This window comes from Anopheles coustani, chromosome 2, assembly GCF_943734705.1.
Source record: "Anopheles coustani chromosome 2, idAnoCousDA_361_x.2, whole genome shotgun sequence".
Lineage (NCBI taxonomy): Eukaryota > Metazoa > Arthropoda > Insecta > Diptera > Culicidae > Anopheles > Anopheles coustani.
Genome location: NC_071289.1, coordinates 4,760,587 through 4,775,387, shown reverse-complemented (window position 1 = coordinate 4,775,387; position 14,801 = coordinate 4,760,587). Strand labels below are relative to the sequence as shown.

The 14,801-nt window shown below is 45.0% G+C and overlaps 1 protein-coding gene and 2 non-coding genes across 4 annotated transcripts; all 3 read left to right on the top strand.

The window, feature by feature from the left end:
- Nucleotides 1–393: 393 nt before the first annotated feature.
- On the top strand, nucleotides 394–7,150 carry LOC131262984 (protein zwilch). Of its 2 annotated transcripts, XM_058265098.1 has the most exons (6): nucleotides 394–545; nucleotides 623–1,365; nucleotides 1,437–1,609; nucleotides 1,673–1,746; nucleotides 1,821–2,598; nucleotides 6,995–7,150. In XM_058265098.1, exons 1-5 carry the CDS (start codon nucleotides 411–413, stop codon nucleotides 2,592–2,594), a joined length of 1,899 nt encoding a protein of 632 aa, XP_058121081.1. In that variant the 5' UTR covers nucleotides 394–410; the 3' UTR covers nucleotides 2,595–2,598; nucleotides 6,995–7,150. The 2 variants fall into 2 exon arrangements, with proteins under 2 accessions (XP_058121081.1, XP_058121079.1); XM_058265096.1 differs by lacking the exon at nucleotides 6,995–7,150 and having other exon boundaries at nucleotides 1,821–2,714.
- LOC131267910 (U5 spliceosomal RNA) lies at nucleotides 6,647–6,769 on the top strand. The gene has a single exon (XR_009178486.1). It is a non-coding gene; the product is annotated as a U5 spliceosomal RNA (small nuclear RNA).
- Nucleotides 7,151–7,471: 321 nt separating the features above from the next.
- LOC131267909 (U5 spliceosomal RNA) lies at nucleotides 7,472–7,593 on the top strand. Its single transcript, XR_009178485.1, has one exon. It is a non-coding gene; the product is annotated as a U5 spliceosomal RNA (small nuclear RNA).
- Nucleotides 7,594–14,801: the final 7,208 nt, after the last annotated feature.

Genomic DNA, 14,801 nt, shown 5'->3' with positions numbered 1-14,801 from the left:
TCCTTCATTTCGTAAACAAAATTGGCAGCTGATGCACGTGTGATGCTTGCAAAACTGGTATAAACTGGCAAATACGAGCGCAAATAAAATATTAATTTCAGTACGACCGCTTATACACATCCTATTGTAAAAACCAACAGGAAAGGTTAAAAACAATTTTTTTAAGTGGAAAAAAATGCGAAGAGTTGTAAACTTGTCGTGATTCCAGAAAATAACTAAATGTGTAAATTTACGCGTTGTGTAAACGTATCTGAAGCTGGGTAAAACGCTTCGATCAACGAAAAAATGCTTCGACATCTTGAATGTCAAACTGACGTACAAAAAGGGCGGTTAGTGTTTAAAATTTGTTTTCATTTCAGTTGTTTGTTCGGTTCGCGGGTAAAACATTGAAGCTACCGTAATTGGTTAAAATGAGTGATTTAGCGAATGTTTACCAGTTGTTTCGGAGTAAGTTTGAAAATTATGACTTCCAGTATTACTATCCTCCAACGTACATCCGTATGCTCACCGAAAGCAATGATAAGATTATTTTTACCTTCAAAGAGGTACGTACACCACCACCCTGTTGTAATGGCCATAAGTCTGTGTTTTTGCATTGATTTTGTTATTTCTTTCATCGTAGAAACATGTCAGCAACGGTAACAACTACCTCAATCAAATAAAAACATCTCCTCATAATGGTAGCATATCGGACAGTCTCAACTTAACCGGATCGCCATTGAAGGATGATGTCGGCAACGTTGATGACCTGCAGGTGAAAGATCCCGATGTGTTTGTACGAAAGAGCTGGACGTCGGATGAGGAAACCTACGGGCCCCTAGACACCGCCGAGGCCCGTTCAATCCTGCAGAACTTTATCAATCTCGACTGCAAGGTTGGCCGGGGAGACATTTGGACGCTTTGCTCTGGCACCGATGGCGACGGGACGGTGCTACTGCAGCTTGCGGTCAACTCGGATGCGAACGATCATAGGCAGTTCGTTCGTGGTGTGGTACGATCAACCGGTGTGGAGGAGTGCAACAGTGTCACGATGGCGCACCTGATAGACATTCACCGGCAGCGTGCCGAAGGGATGAAGTTTAATAATAAAATTTACATCCGCCAATGGTACAACCTTCAGCCGTATATTACCGTCCGTTTGAGTTGGCACACGATTGGTGAAAACGCCAGCTTTGCCTTAGAGCGGAACGCCCACGTCCGGCTGAGCCAACGGTTCCCGGTGGACGGTGGCGCATTCAGCCGCAACTCGCGGGCCGAGTACTTCTGGCAGCAGTTGCAGCGTTTGGCGATGATGAAAGATAAAATTTTGGACATTCGTGCCAATCGTACATCCGGATATGTGAGCCATGACATCAGCAATGAAGGGTAAAACGCGTAAAAGAAACAGAGGCGTGTAACGATAGTGTGGCTGACATTTTTGTTTCCCAAATCTTTAGGTTAAACGAAGTCAATCTGGACTACGTGAAGCAGAAGGTGAACAACATCCTGTCGACCTTTATCACGGTGGAACCGAAGAATTTCGACTTCCATAACATCGCCGGGATGATTGACCAGGTCCGGCTTCGCAGTTTGACCGACGTGATGGAACGGCTCTACGATGCCTTAACACGTACGTAAAATTTACTCTCTTCTTGAAAATGATATCCATGAGAAACACTTGTTTTTCTTTTAGTATGTTCGAATTACGATGATTTGAAGGCAGCCATCGATTACATTTTTCATCTGTCCACACATTCGAATATTGTGGTAAGCATCTTCAACATGTTGTTCTAATGTTGTCCTTTATGCAGAATCTCTCATACTATGATCACTTCTCTCAGAACGTACCAACAACGGGCACACGTTTCGCGCAGCTGATTCTAGCCATGATCCAGGACCGACTGGCCATTCCTTCGTTGACCCCGTCGGAGCCGTACGAGCTGCTGTTGGAGTGCGGGTTCGCTAAGCTGATGAACGATTACCGCACGATATTCGCCGAATGTGGCATCTACGAGCTGGAATTTGACAAGCTCTTCCAATCGCAGCCAACCAACACCCGAAAGTCGCGCTACGCGTCGACGGCCGCTGCCCCAAATTCCCGGGGTGGGAAGGAATCGATCACCAGCAAGAGCTCGTTGTTCCAACCGCTGGAAGTAACGCGTCCCGAAAAGTCCATCCTTCTGAGCAACTTCGACGAGGAGGAAGCAAAGACCAAGTTGAACCGTTTGGCGCAAGTTCACCTGCTGCTGGAGCACCTTCTGTCGCTCGCCGATACCGTGAACATCCCGTCGATTTATGGGCGTGTGTGCGAGGTCTATCTGGCCCAGCGGCCGCTTAGTTATAGTGAGGTGTACAACCGTGACACCGATTTGCTCGAGCTCGACGTCAATGAGTTTCAGCTGATAGAACTGGTCAAGAAGCAGGTACCGTATGGGCGGCGCGTCTCGATGTCCTCGAGCAACATGCTGCAGAAGGTGGAAACGGTTTTCCTACAGTACGCCCAGCCGATCCTACCGGACTGTTTCTTTCCGGAGTCCAGGCAGGAGGAGGATGAGGTTCCTGGCAAGAGGAACAAATACTGGTGCTACGAGTACGACAAAATAGAACGGCTATAGAAACGTATTTAGATAACATTTTCCATGTTCTGTGTGTTTGTGGGTTGGTGTCGAGGTTGGTTGCGGAAGCGACCGTGGTTCTTCAATATACATTACATTAAGGTTTTTATAATCCGTAAAGGCAATTTTACTTCTTATGTTTCCGAAAGTAGACAATCTTTTCTTTACACAAGTTCTATATCGTTCTAAATACCATTTCAAACTTTAGAGAACTTAATTTTTTGTTAACTCATTTTTGTGTTTTGTGTTTTTAGCCTAGGTTTTAAGAAAGATGAAAGCTTCCGAAATAGCCGTTCGACATTGTTCCAGTGCCTCACTATGTGATAATGATTTACCCTTGTCTTATTTCAAAGCAACTTAAGGTTCTGTTGCCATAACCGAAGCAGGGGCGAATCTACAGAGGATAGATCCGACCAATTAACCAACAAATTCGTCTAAACGAAAGTCAGTTGCATGGCAAGTAAAGACATTTCAAAGCAAATGATCAAAGGTGCTATGACAATAAGGGTTAATGCATAGCAACCAATGGCTTCTACTTGGTAACGAGATATTTTTTGTATAACAACGCAAAAATTTGGTGGCTATCTGGTTTTATTTGGTGCGCAATGCCAAAAGTTTGTCTGGTTGAAACAAAGTTTGCCGACCCCTGGGTTACCATATGGCATCGTTAATTTACTGCTAAACTGCTCCTTTCAGCGGACTTTCACCCGAATGTTGCTTGAAAACATCAAGGCCATGCACGGCAATTGCATTTGGTTGCAATTACACGAAAGCTCTCGTTACAGTGCCGAGGTGCAAGTTGTCGAGAACAAGCAGGATATCGCCGGAAAGTAAAGTAACACCGGACCGGAAGCATCCGTTGGCTGCAGTGTGGAAACGCGGCACAATACACTGCAATTATCGTGCAGCAGCAGCAGCAGCAGTGTCGAAGAATGCCCTCCATTATCTTTTCGGCAGGAAAGCATCGGTTTGCACCACAGCTGTGCACCGGGGCGCGTTTTAGCGGGCGTATATTCAAATTACACGCCGCAACACGCGTGAGTGGACAAACGTGCGTGGTCGTTGCGCATGGCATTGCGCAAAAGGGGATACAATCTCCTCGGGGCGATCAGGTGGGATGGCGGACGGCGGATGTGGCACGGGCAACGTTTCATTCATAAAATCATGTATGGAGCAGCGCCAGCAGCAGCAGGTGTACGATTGAGTGTGATCCGGTTTGTGGCGTCATTGTGGGACACCCGGATCACCAATATAAACGATCACGGCACTCTCTGGGGCGTACATGTTTGCTTTCTCATTTTCGCTCCCGCGTGGTGGACCACACCATCGTGGCCGTGCCAGGTGCGCCACCGTGATTATCGAGCGCCTGCCGATGGATCGATGTTAATTATTCCGAAAACTTCGCGGTGACGTTGGACTCAAAAAAGGAAAAAAAATACAGCCAAAGCGTGCCACTGGCATGTGTCACTACCATCGATTCGTCGTTGGCCAGCACTCGGTTGCATCCCCCCTGGGGGGTGGAGTAGCATCGTCTCTTCGGGGAGCAGCGTGTGGTTTCCGCGTCCGATGGCACGTAGCGTTCGGTTTGTCCTGAGGCTAACCGGGGCTCCTCCAAGGAGGAGGTCGGGTAAAACCCACACTCGCCGGGTGGAATGTAGTAGCCCCTGAACTACCTACGAACAGCGAAGCCCAACCTGTTTTTAATGCCTTGCCGCACGCTTTAAGTATTCGCAGAACGATAACGCAAACGATAGTCGGTCGCGCACGCGTCACCTTCCAATGTCCTCCGTTTATGTGCGTTGGGTGAGTTTGCAAAAAAAATGGAATAATATGAATATTGGGTGCATACTTCAGAGCCGTTGGCCTTTGCAGAAATCGGACGATGCCCCACATGCCGCTATCGACAGTCATTGTCTTTTTATGCAACAAAAACTCGATCAAAAATGGTCACAATGTCACAAGAGAGGTGTATTAAATTGTTAATACTTAGTGCAGGACAAAAAGATTACAACATCATTACTTTTGTGTTACTAAATAGAACATTGTGGAACTTGTAGAAGAGTTTTTATTCCAAAGTGGTTCTTTTTTATTTATCTTTGTGCACCAAGCAATTTCTGATGGAACTTTGTCCATTGGATGAATCGTGCGTCTCACTGTGCCAGAGGGGAAAGGCACATTTGTTGATGCTGTTAATTACGAGTCAATCATGTCTGGGATTTTCCTGCAAGTTACAAGCTAAGTTTTAAAAATGGAATTCCTTTCCAATAATGTCATATTGGATTTACCCAGAATTGAATATTTAACATGATTCTCGTCTAGGCTATGCATTTAAAATGTAAAACTGTAGCTCGGAGAACTGGTCATTTGTTTTGTCTACAAAGATTGGTGACATTTGCTTTCGGTTTGGACAAAGTGAACCGTAAAAAATTGGGATTGGAATAATTTGTCGGCGCCTTTCTGCGCAATGGCAACGATTTTGAACCTCCCTAAGTATGCCTTGGTGTAAAAAAAATTAAAAACTGGCCCACTTCGTTTCGCTGACGGTGACAAATAAATTTAAATCCGCTCCAATATTTCCAAACGATCGGATATTAATCGATCGGACACGATCCCCGACCACGATTGCTTTTCCTGGTCCCTTTACTAACAAACACCAATTTCCCCCACCCGGGAAATTGTACGGAAAAGTCTGATACGGCCCACTTCCTCTCGTTGACTCTGTCGTTCAACAAACTTGACCGATATTTGGCGACTTTTTTTGTCCCTTCGTACGTATATTTGTGTGTGTTCGCTCCATCTGATTTCCAACGATGGAAATGGCACCGTCACCCGATTTTATGGTCCACTTCCATTCCGATCCGTTCTGTTTGGCCGCCAGCAGTGGTTCGGTCGTTGAACGTCTCATCTCCTTCTCTCTTTCCAGCTTCCTCCGTAATCGGAATCAATGTCGTTGACAATCACCTAGCTAACTAGCTGCCCCTAACTCACTAACAAACTACCGGACACCCGGTGCGCTTTCTCCAGCTCCCCGAACGCCAAGATGCGCCGGGCCGCGATAGTGGCCTTGGGAAGGTGATCGATACACGGTTCCGCTGAATCGTGCCGGGGAAGAAATAAATATCCGCCACGGTTCGGTGTGACGGTGCGGCATTTGTTTAAGGCTCTTCTCTCCCGGTGTACTTATGCAATTTTCTTCACTTCCCTAGCCTTTCTCTTCGGTAACGGAAGATGTTTTACGGCAAGGCATTAAAATACTTTATCTTTTCGGGTGTAATTCGCGCCAGAAGGGTTCGTCGTTGCCAAGCGTTTAATGAGGCTGGCCCGGTAGTCAGCTAGCTCCCGGGTGTTAATGTAGTCACGGTGGAGGATAAACCGAGTGTTGTTTGTTCGTGTGGCTTTGATGTCTATCTTCTGGAGAGGGCAATCGTTTCAGTTTCAGAACCAGAATAGTGGTATATGAACTGTACGGATGGTAAATTTGTGCTCTTAAAATGTGTACAATATTATTTTATGTAAATAAGTTTATGAGGATAGAGAAGGATAATCAACGTTGATTTGAATGTCCCTTCCAATGTCGTCTTCTGGCAGGATGTTGGCATCGACTATGTTTTCAACAAACGACCCAAAAACCCGACTGATTCCCGTTTATCCTTCTCATGATGATTGTTATTGCTCTACCAAACAGGATTCTGTGCTTCTTCCTTCGTCTTGATCTTCCAGCTCTCTTCTTGAACAGGACGCTGTGCACTTGCCCCCTTCGCTCTCTTCTCTTTACCTTTCTTTCGTTTACCCATGGTTTGTCTCGGTATTTGCTCGGCGTCGCCTCGCTTCCCGCATGTGTTTTTATGTGTGCCTTTGCCGGATAAATCGTTCCCTTTATTTATCCTCACAGCATAGTCTGTAGGATGTCCTTCTTTCCCTTTTTCTCTTCATAGCAGCTTATGGTGTTGCGGTTGGTTAGGTTTTTCGCTTTTACGAGTCGTGCAAAATTAGACATCGCTACCGGAGCATCTTGACCGAGGAGGTGCTTGGCCGGTCCGAACGTTCTTAGGTTACTCAGATCTCTCTTCAGTATGTCGAATAAATCTTTCGCCTTTTACTAAAGATTTCCGTGGAGAGGGATACTCTAATGAGTCTATAAGAATTTTTGTTCGTCTCGATTCCTTCCGGAGTCGAGCCCTAAGCAACAATAAAAGTTTTCATATGAAAATGGTAAATTTAGGAAAACTTAAACTCTCTCTAACCATTTATAGAAGCGAGATTACACCCGGTTATCGTAATGTTTCGGCGTAATTGTATGTTACAAATGTAACTATTGTTTTCCCGATGTTTGTTCAGATACAGTTTTCCTATGTCGATATTGCTAAATAAATTGTTTTTCCTTTTTTCTTTTCTTGCAGAGTGCAACGTAATTTCTATTCGGATAAGGGAGAGATAATAGGCATAACGGTATGCAGTTTTGTGAATCGCTAAGACAGTTTGCAGTCAGACCATCCAATGGACTCCTCTAGGATTGTACTTTGATATCTCTTCAGAATGTCGAATAAATCTTTCGTTTTTTACCTAAGATGTAGAGACTCACGCATATCTCTGGGCATTTAAATTTAGTCCAATCTCTTTTGCAGCTTGGTCTGGTAGAAAACTGCAGTGTGTCTAAAGTTTGAATAAACGAAAAGAAATTTCAGAATCGATACACGCGGGGTAAACTATAAAATTATTCACACGGGAATATCCTGTTTTTACCTACACCGGTTCATTTCTTTCCCTCTGAATGGGTGTGAAAAAGAAGGATATGGTTTCAAGGATATGAACTGTTATCCATCGCTAGCGAGACATGTCGACCGGCGAGGCAGTCGTCGGGTTCGAGCTTTCTTGGGTTACTCTGATCTCTCTTCAGTATGTCGAATAAATCTTTCGCCTTTTACTAAAGATTTCCGTGGAGAGGGATACTCTAATGAGTCTATAAGAAATTTTTGTTCGTCTCGATTCCTTCCGGAGTTGAGACACAAGTTACTAAAAACAATGTTTGGTTGGTCTACCTAAGCAAAAGCTTTGAATGTTAACACTTCGTAGTAAAGAAAGGCCGTTGTGAAATGACTCAAGGTTCAAAACCGGTAGTCACTTCAACTTGAGGCTGGTAGTGTCGATGTTGTTGAATTTTCGTCTGTGCATGTTTGACTTCTTCTTTCAACGGAGAAGAAAAGAAAGATTCGGGAATGCGTCGCGCGAGTGCAGAAAAATCTCACGCTTCGCCCTACTTCCTGTGGCCGCCTCGAGCACGCATTCGATCGCGATCGCGACCCAAACCGGCATCGATCGGCCATTCGAATTTTTATCACCGGCGGATATCGACCCATCTTCCCATGGTACCTTCCCCACTTACCCCCTCTCTGCATCCGTCCACCGTTCAGTTTGGGAAAGCTTTCGTCGACCGACCGGAACTCTACCGAAGTGGCCTTCATTAAATTTCCTCCAAGGGGACGGGAGCCGCCGGTCATCGGAGGAAATGGGCACCAGCTCTGACCTCGGCCGAAGACCGAGATTTCGGGCTCGCGGAGGGCATTCGATTGGCGAGCGATCGCACGCACGCATGCCCGTGCAAATATTTGGGTCGCCCTTGGTCGAAGCCAAGAACGAACGGGAACGACCAGCCTCACCAGCCTGGCCCCGGATGGGCCGACAAAGACCAACAAAACAAAGCAAGAGACAGAAGAAAGGTGAGCGAAAAAGATGAGCTTCTTGAGGACAGGAAGTTATGACCCGCTTGTGCCTGGCCGGGGAGGGGGGTGGCGTTGGAATTTGGCGCTGAAACCGGAATGCCACCGGCGACATGGCGCGCGAGAAGACGAGGGATAAGACGCTGCATCAAACGCTCCGTGTCGATGTCTCGCATTATCTCGCGAGCCGTGCGTTGTTTGCCATTTCTTTCCGTGGCATCGTCGGATGACAATTAATTAAAAAATCATCGATATTTGCTTCCGGTGGTTCCGTTGGCTGCGAGGGAAACGGTCGGGTGTCGCATGACACATTTTGAAGCCGGGGAGATTTTAAAATACCGCTTTGTCTCCGCCGTATCTGTTTCTTTCCTTTCAAACGATCTCCTTCAATAATTTGGTTACAATTTGCTTTTGATTCGATGGTGAAAATAAATAACAACCTTGCCACCATATTCAATTCGACGGTCGAATAGTTGAATACTTAAATTACACGTACAGCAATAATTTGGTCACAAACGAGATTTACGTCAATGATGATACGAAATACGTCATTACGAAACAAGGTTCTCCTTCGGATAAATCTGGAGCACCACAAGCTTTGTGACATGAAAATTGATCCCTTTCACCATCTTACTTTATTCTGGGTCCTGTGGTGTGAGGGCTTTCGTTCGGAGATTCAGACACCGAAATGATTCGTTAAAACGCACCGAAAACATTCACTTTCTTCGCCCGCGTTGTTTGCTGTCCAGCTCCAGACCAGCTTGAAGATTTCCACCCCCACGTGTTGTGGGGGTGATTAATTTTTCAAATCCAATTAAAGTGCCCAAGTACCTCTCGCCCCGCGAGCACGTGGTTGCTCCTGTTTGCTTTCAATTTCGTCCAATTGCGTACTGGATGGAAGCTTTCGTGGGTAAGGTTGACGAATTCGGCGTTTTTCCAGTGTTTTGTCGAGAGAACGGTGCTCTCTCGAAGCACAAACAGTAGTAAAACTGGACAAAAACGCATCTGTCCATTGGACGTAAACGACTAGAAGCGGCTTTTTAGAGCTCACCGTAAACATTATGTGCGGATCGAGCGCGGTTTCTTTTGCGTCGCGCAAAGTTTGGTTCATTTACGGTGGTTTATGGGTTTTGTTTTATCCAACGTGTTGTCTGAAATTTTAATTTTTCATTTGGTTGTTCGCTTGCAACTGAATTTTGACGTTCTTTTAGTTTACTTTCAAACACTTATTTTCAACGATTTTTTATAGTATTTCATTTTACATTTACATTCTTTGATGGGAGTTTCATGTTTTGTTTTGTTTTCCTTTTTCTTTCTTATTTTCAAGGCCATATTTATTGGTGAGTAATTTGAATGTTGTCTTTTCTTTTATCGTTTCTAAGTTCTCTGTTGATCGTTTTAAGCAGAGAAAAGGTCGTTCTTCATTTATGTTTCATAATTTTCTACTAACAAACTCTCTTCCACTGCGCCACTAATGGTTCATTACCGTTAAACGTCGTGAAATTAATTTGTGCTTTTCTCGCTTATTAGCCCATAATAGGAATGGTCCCCACCCATCCCCATCCCTCCCCATCTTGATGCCCGGTATTGATTTCCGGTCGATGACGTCGTACGCCATTCGGTCTGTGACCCAATTACGTGCATGACTTTGGACAAATTATTATGTCAGCAAAGCGTAAGCGCTCCGGTTCCGAAAGTCAGAAGCGCCCCTTTTGCGGGGGCCAACAGCAGCACGTGCCCATTACCGGCATTTCCACCTTCGTTACATCTTTCGATTTGGGTTCGGTTTGGTTGGTGTTGTTGTTGATTTGTTTTTCCCTTCCAACCGGGGGTAAGTGTTTCCTTCTTGTCCGTTTGTTTGTTGCTTCCCCTTCCAGCCCGAACCGTAATATGTTTTCCGTTCCCTGTTTCAGGCTGGCGTTTTATGTACGCACTGCCCCTTCCATTGTGCGCTTCCATGCTGTGGTGCTATGCTCCCTTGTGCCAATCACCTTTTTATTGGGGACTTTTCTTCCACCCTCTCGGACATGGACAAACAATTGGAGCAAAGAGACAAGGTGCTGAATGGTAGGAATGGCAGTTTATGGCCATCGATCGATCGGGAGGCAAGTTCAAAACTGGGCCATCGAATTCCTTCCGGTGGTATTTGTGTTGCAGATTGCTTTTGAGGGATCTTGTTTGTACTTTATAAGAGCACTTAGAGAAATGTGTGTCGACTCCAACAAGAGGTAACGAATTCTATTAACTTAGAGCACGTGGCCAGATTTTATTTAAGATACCGTGTCGAGATGAATTTATCCTTGCTCCAACTGAAAAAGTAATTTCGAATAGAAAAAGGTACATGCCACATAAATGACGAACAATTCTAGGGAAATGTTTACGCGATAAAATTGGTCTCTTGCCCAGTAGTAAACCTTCCAGTGCCCATGGACCGGTTGTACACCGTTCCGAATCAGAGCGTGACGATGTTTGTCCATCCTCGTTGGTCATCTGCCATGTTATCGGACTGGAGTTGGACAAAAAAACAAGGGCTCAAAGTAAAAACGCAACGTACTGTAATTATTGGTTTTGCTAAACGAGCGGTTTCGATGTCCGTTACATCATCGTCGTCGTCGTCGTCGTTGTTGCTGGTGGCGCCGACAACGGGGAGGTTCCATTCGTCACGTGCGCGTTTATTCTAGTTCCGCTTGGAATGCCCGTCCGTCCGGCAGGCTGCATGATGATTATCATTGAGTCGCTTTTTTTTTGTTTGTGCACGTCGTTCAGTCGAAACCAACCCAGTATCAGTCTGGGGCGCATCGGGCATTTCCGATTTCTGTCAGCAACTATTAACTCGCTAGACGATATCCGGTGCATTCTTTCTCGCCTGTTCTAGGATAGTTCTTTTTGCCTTTACTATTTTTCTCGATGACTTACGCCTTTTTTCATCTTGCCTGGTACGGTTTGTGTTCGGTGACGAATTGTTTTGCGGTGATTGTACAGCTTAACGGCGAACGGTCGGACAAAGCCACAAACTAACCACTAAAGATTGAATGTTGCAGAATGGTGGAATGATGCAAGCCATGCTTCCCATCACGTTTCGCCCTCAAGTACCTACATCCGGACGGAACCAGTACCCGTTCTACAGGTGTTTTTCGTTCGCCCGTGTGGAAAACGGGTCTTAACCGCCGGGCATGCGGGCGGAAGTTGTGCAAAAACGTAACCCGACAGCGTGATTATTCGCTACATCGTGCCAAACCTGGAGAGCGATCTGGGAATTGAGTGAAATACCAATCGAGTGACAAATAGTAAAGCGTGCTGTTGGTTCACTCATCGATCGTGAAGTCACTCCAGAGTCAGTCTCCAGAGTCCTCGGTATGGAATGCTGTTGCAGAGTGGGTAAAGGTTGCATTAAAATACGCCGTTCCCTGGTGGAATCGTCCTGGAACCAATCATTTCCAGTTTTCCATTCCACTCCATGATGATTCCGAAGAATGCACTCATGTTGGTGATATTTGATAAAGCGCTAGGCTATTGCCGAACTGTCCGATTTTCCGGAGCTCCATGTCCTCCGTCACCTGTCCATTTGGGTTGAAAAAAATTGGTAAAGGCAAAAAAAAGGATACTCCCATAAAAGAACTCCCCAAATTGGCCGATTGACCTTCCCATTCCTGGGTGGGCTCAATCCAAAGCTCGAGAGTTTCGGCCGAATTCACTATTGCATTGCGGAAAATTGTATTTTTAGATTAATAGCTCTCGCCCAATTCGACGCTTCGGTGCACTTTTGCATCCAGCATTCCTTCCACTACCCTCTACTGCTCTATTCCCTCTGGAGTTGGTGTAAAGGGTGCTGTTGTTTTTTCCTCCCTGCATATTTCGATTTGCTTGTTGATGATTATTTTACTATCCCCCCGAAATCGGTGTTTCCCCATTCGGGTGCATTTTCAAATTGATTCCAATTGATTTTGCGTCGTCCGTCCGCGCGAGCCAGACAGCGTTGCAATCGCGAGAGTCAATTAAATTTGCATGCAAATAGTCGCTGCATCAAGTGTTGCACCTTTTCATAGAATTTTTTTGCTTCTTCCATTTCGTTGAGGAAACGTCTCATTGTTTTGTTTGTGAATGAACGTTTTGTATAATGCCTTTTATTTATGTCTGTTTTGGTTCGTTTCAGGGTTTTGCTACAGGATTTTAAAATAATTGTTTTAACTTGAAATGCTGCTCGGAAATGCTGATTGTCGAATGTTAGTGTTATGTCCTGTGTGTTAAAAGATTCATCCGCTATCACAAATTTTATTGGAATTTGTTTTAACAAATCCTTTCTTGGATTTGATTTGTGATATTTATTGATTTGTGATATTTATTCGAGTTTCCTCTTGGAATAGTCACGGAAACCAAATGCAGTCGATTATTACATTTCCTATGTAAATTTTCAAACATTTCTATACCGGGAAAATATCAATGTTGGAAAAGATCGTAAATTGAATCTGAATTAATTCGCTTTGCTCCAGTTTCGATTATGATATTGACTGTAATAGAGTTAAATAAACAAATCCCCGGATGTAAATTCTATTCTATCGTTTTTTTTACGAAATCAATTCCACCTTCTTTGTCGAATAATGTTTTTCGGCAGTGAAATCCGAAGTGATTTGAATCAAATGCTTTTCAAATTGTGATCGAGTGAAAGATCTTCATGCCTGTCCGTATCGGAAGGAGGAGAAACCGCTGTTCGTTCAGCAAACCCGGCATTGACGGCTGCCCATTTTGATTCACCGTATCGGAAGATGAAAACGATTGATGGTGAAAACCGTTCGGTGCAAAAGTTCACAACCTCAACATCGACCCCCCCCCCCCCAAATTGGTTCGATGGAAAAATTGGTAATCGACCGGTTCGGCACCTGACTCTTGCCCGACTGAACTCACGAACGATTTTTCTAGGTTATGGGTGCCTTTATCTACGCCCGGTGTGTTGTACCGTTTTAAGGGTGTAATTTTTGGGTACTAATTCGATTGGAAGCTTTTGCTCTTCACGCTTCTGGGGGAGAGAAAAAACTCACAGAACTATCGGCTCATGCGCAATTAATCGACAATGCGTGAAACATGTAGATCATAGACGCGCTCCAGACAAGTTTTCCCGGTACGGCATCGGACGGGGGGGATGAAACTCGGTCAAAGAACGGGACAAAACGTTCATCGAGATCATTTTATTCAATTCAGTTACGATAAAACACACATTAAAACAAATATCTTGTTGCCAAATGCGTTGTACAATCACGGGCAAATTAAATTGGAAAACTTGGTTCGATGTTGTTAGTGGCGAAGTTGTTCGTAAGTTGGGACAATTTTCCCCGTCCCTTGTACGAGGAAACTTTCAGCATTCCGGGGAAGAACACGGGTGTTGTTTACAGTGATTGTAAAACACGGTCTGCAAGCGTTCGCCTCCCTTCCCGTCACAGCATTCGACTCGATTCCATTCGTCTCCGGTCTGCGAAGCAAAATGGTAATGAGGCCGACGATATGCATATCCGTTTGACAAGGTCGTGGTTTTTATCAACCGCAAAAGTTTCGCCGCCGGCACGTGGATGAAATTTCGTACCAAACCCCGAGCGTTGGGGAGGAGAGATTTCACGCGCTCCGATCGAAGCAACCCGCGACCCGGTGAGGCTGAAAAGTATGGCAACGATTTCAAAATAATCCCCACATCCGAGGGGGGCTTAGCAGGAAAAAAAGGCGAAACAATTTACTGAAATCAATATTCGACGGTTGTCGTCGCATCGAAGAGTTACGAGGCGGCGCCTTGATGTTCGTCGCGGTTTTCCGAAGGGCGAAATTCCGCTTGTGTTTGCGTGGGGGGAGGGTGAGTATTTCCCAAGGAATGTTGAACCTGCCGATGGCGGTCGTCTTCGTAGACACTTACCCTCTCCACCCCCACAGGAGGTAGGAATTCATTGATGTCATCCCGCGGCGATATTGAAATTATGTCAAAGTCTTCCGACCAAGTTTCTTGGCCTTCCGGGCCCCCCCGAATGCTGCTCCATCGAACCGCGGGAGCTGACAAATTGGATCACTAATGAGGTTTATGGTTGCTCCTGGCCACCGTCGGGAAGGGAGTGTTGAAAAAATTAAATTAATTCGTAATCGGCTGCCAAATTAAGCCTGAAGGTGTTGTGCGTACCTCCTGTGTTCTGGCTTGATTGGCCACAGATGCTGGCAAGCCGGGGAAGGTGTTTGTGCAAAGTGTGATTTATTCAGCATAATCGAGTGGCTTTTTCGTTCGTTACCTTATCGTGATTGTTGCTAATCGCAGTAAACAGTTTAATAAATTAATCTTTGAATTAAACAAACGAGCTTAAATGTTCAGCAATTTTAAGCCTTCTTGATGAATTTCAAACAGGTTCATGAACAGAAGGATATTAAAACGAAAACGTGTTATCAATTAACGAAACGAATTCCTTAAAAAATGGTGTATTCTCAAAAAGGTAGTACACGTCAGAAAATACCAAAATCTTTT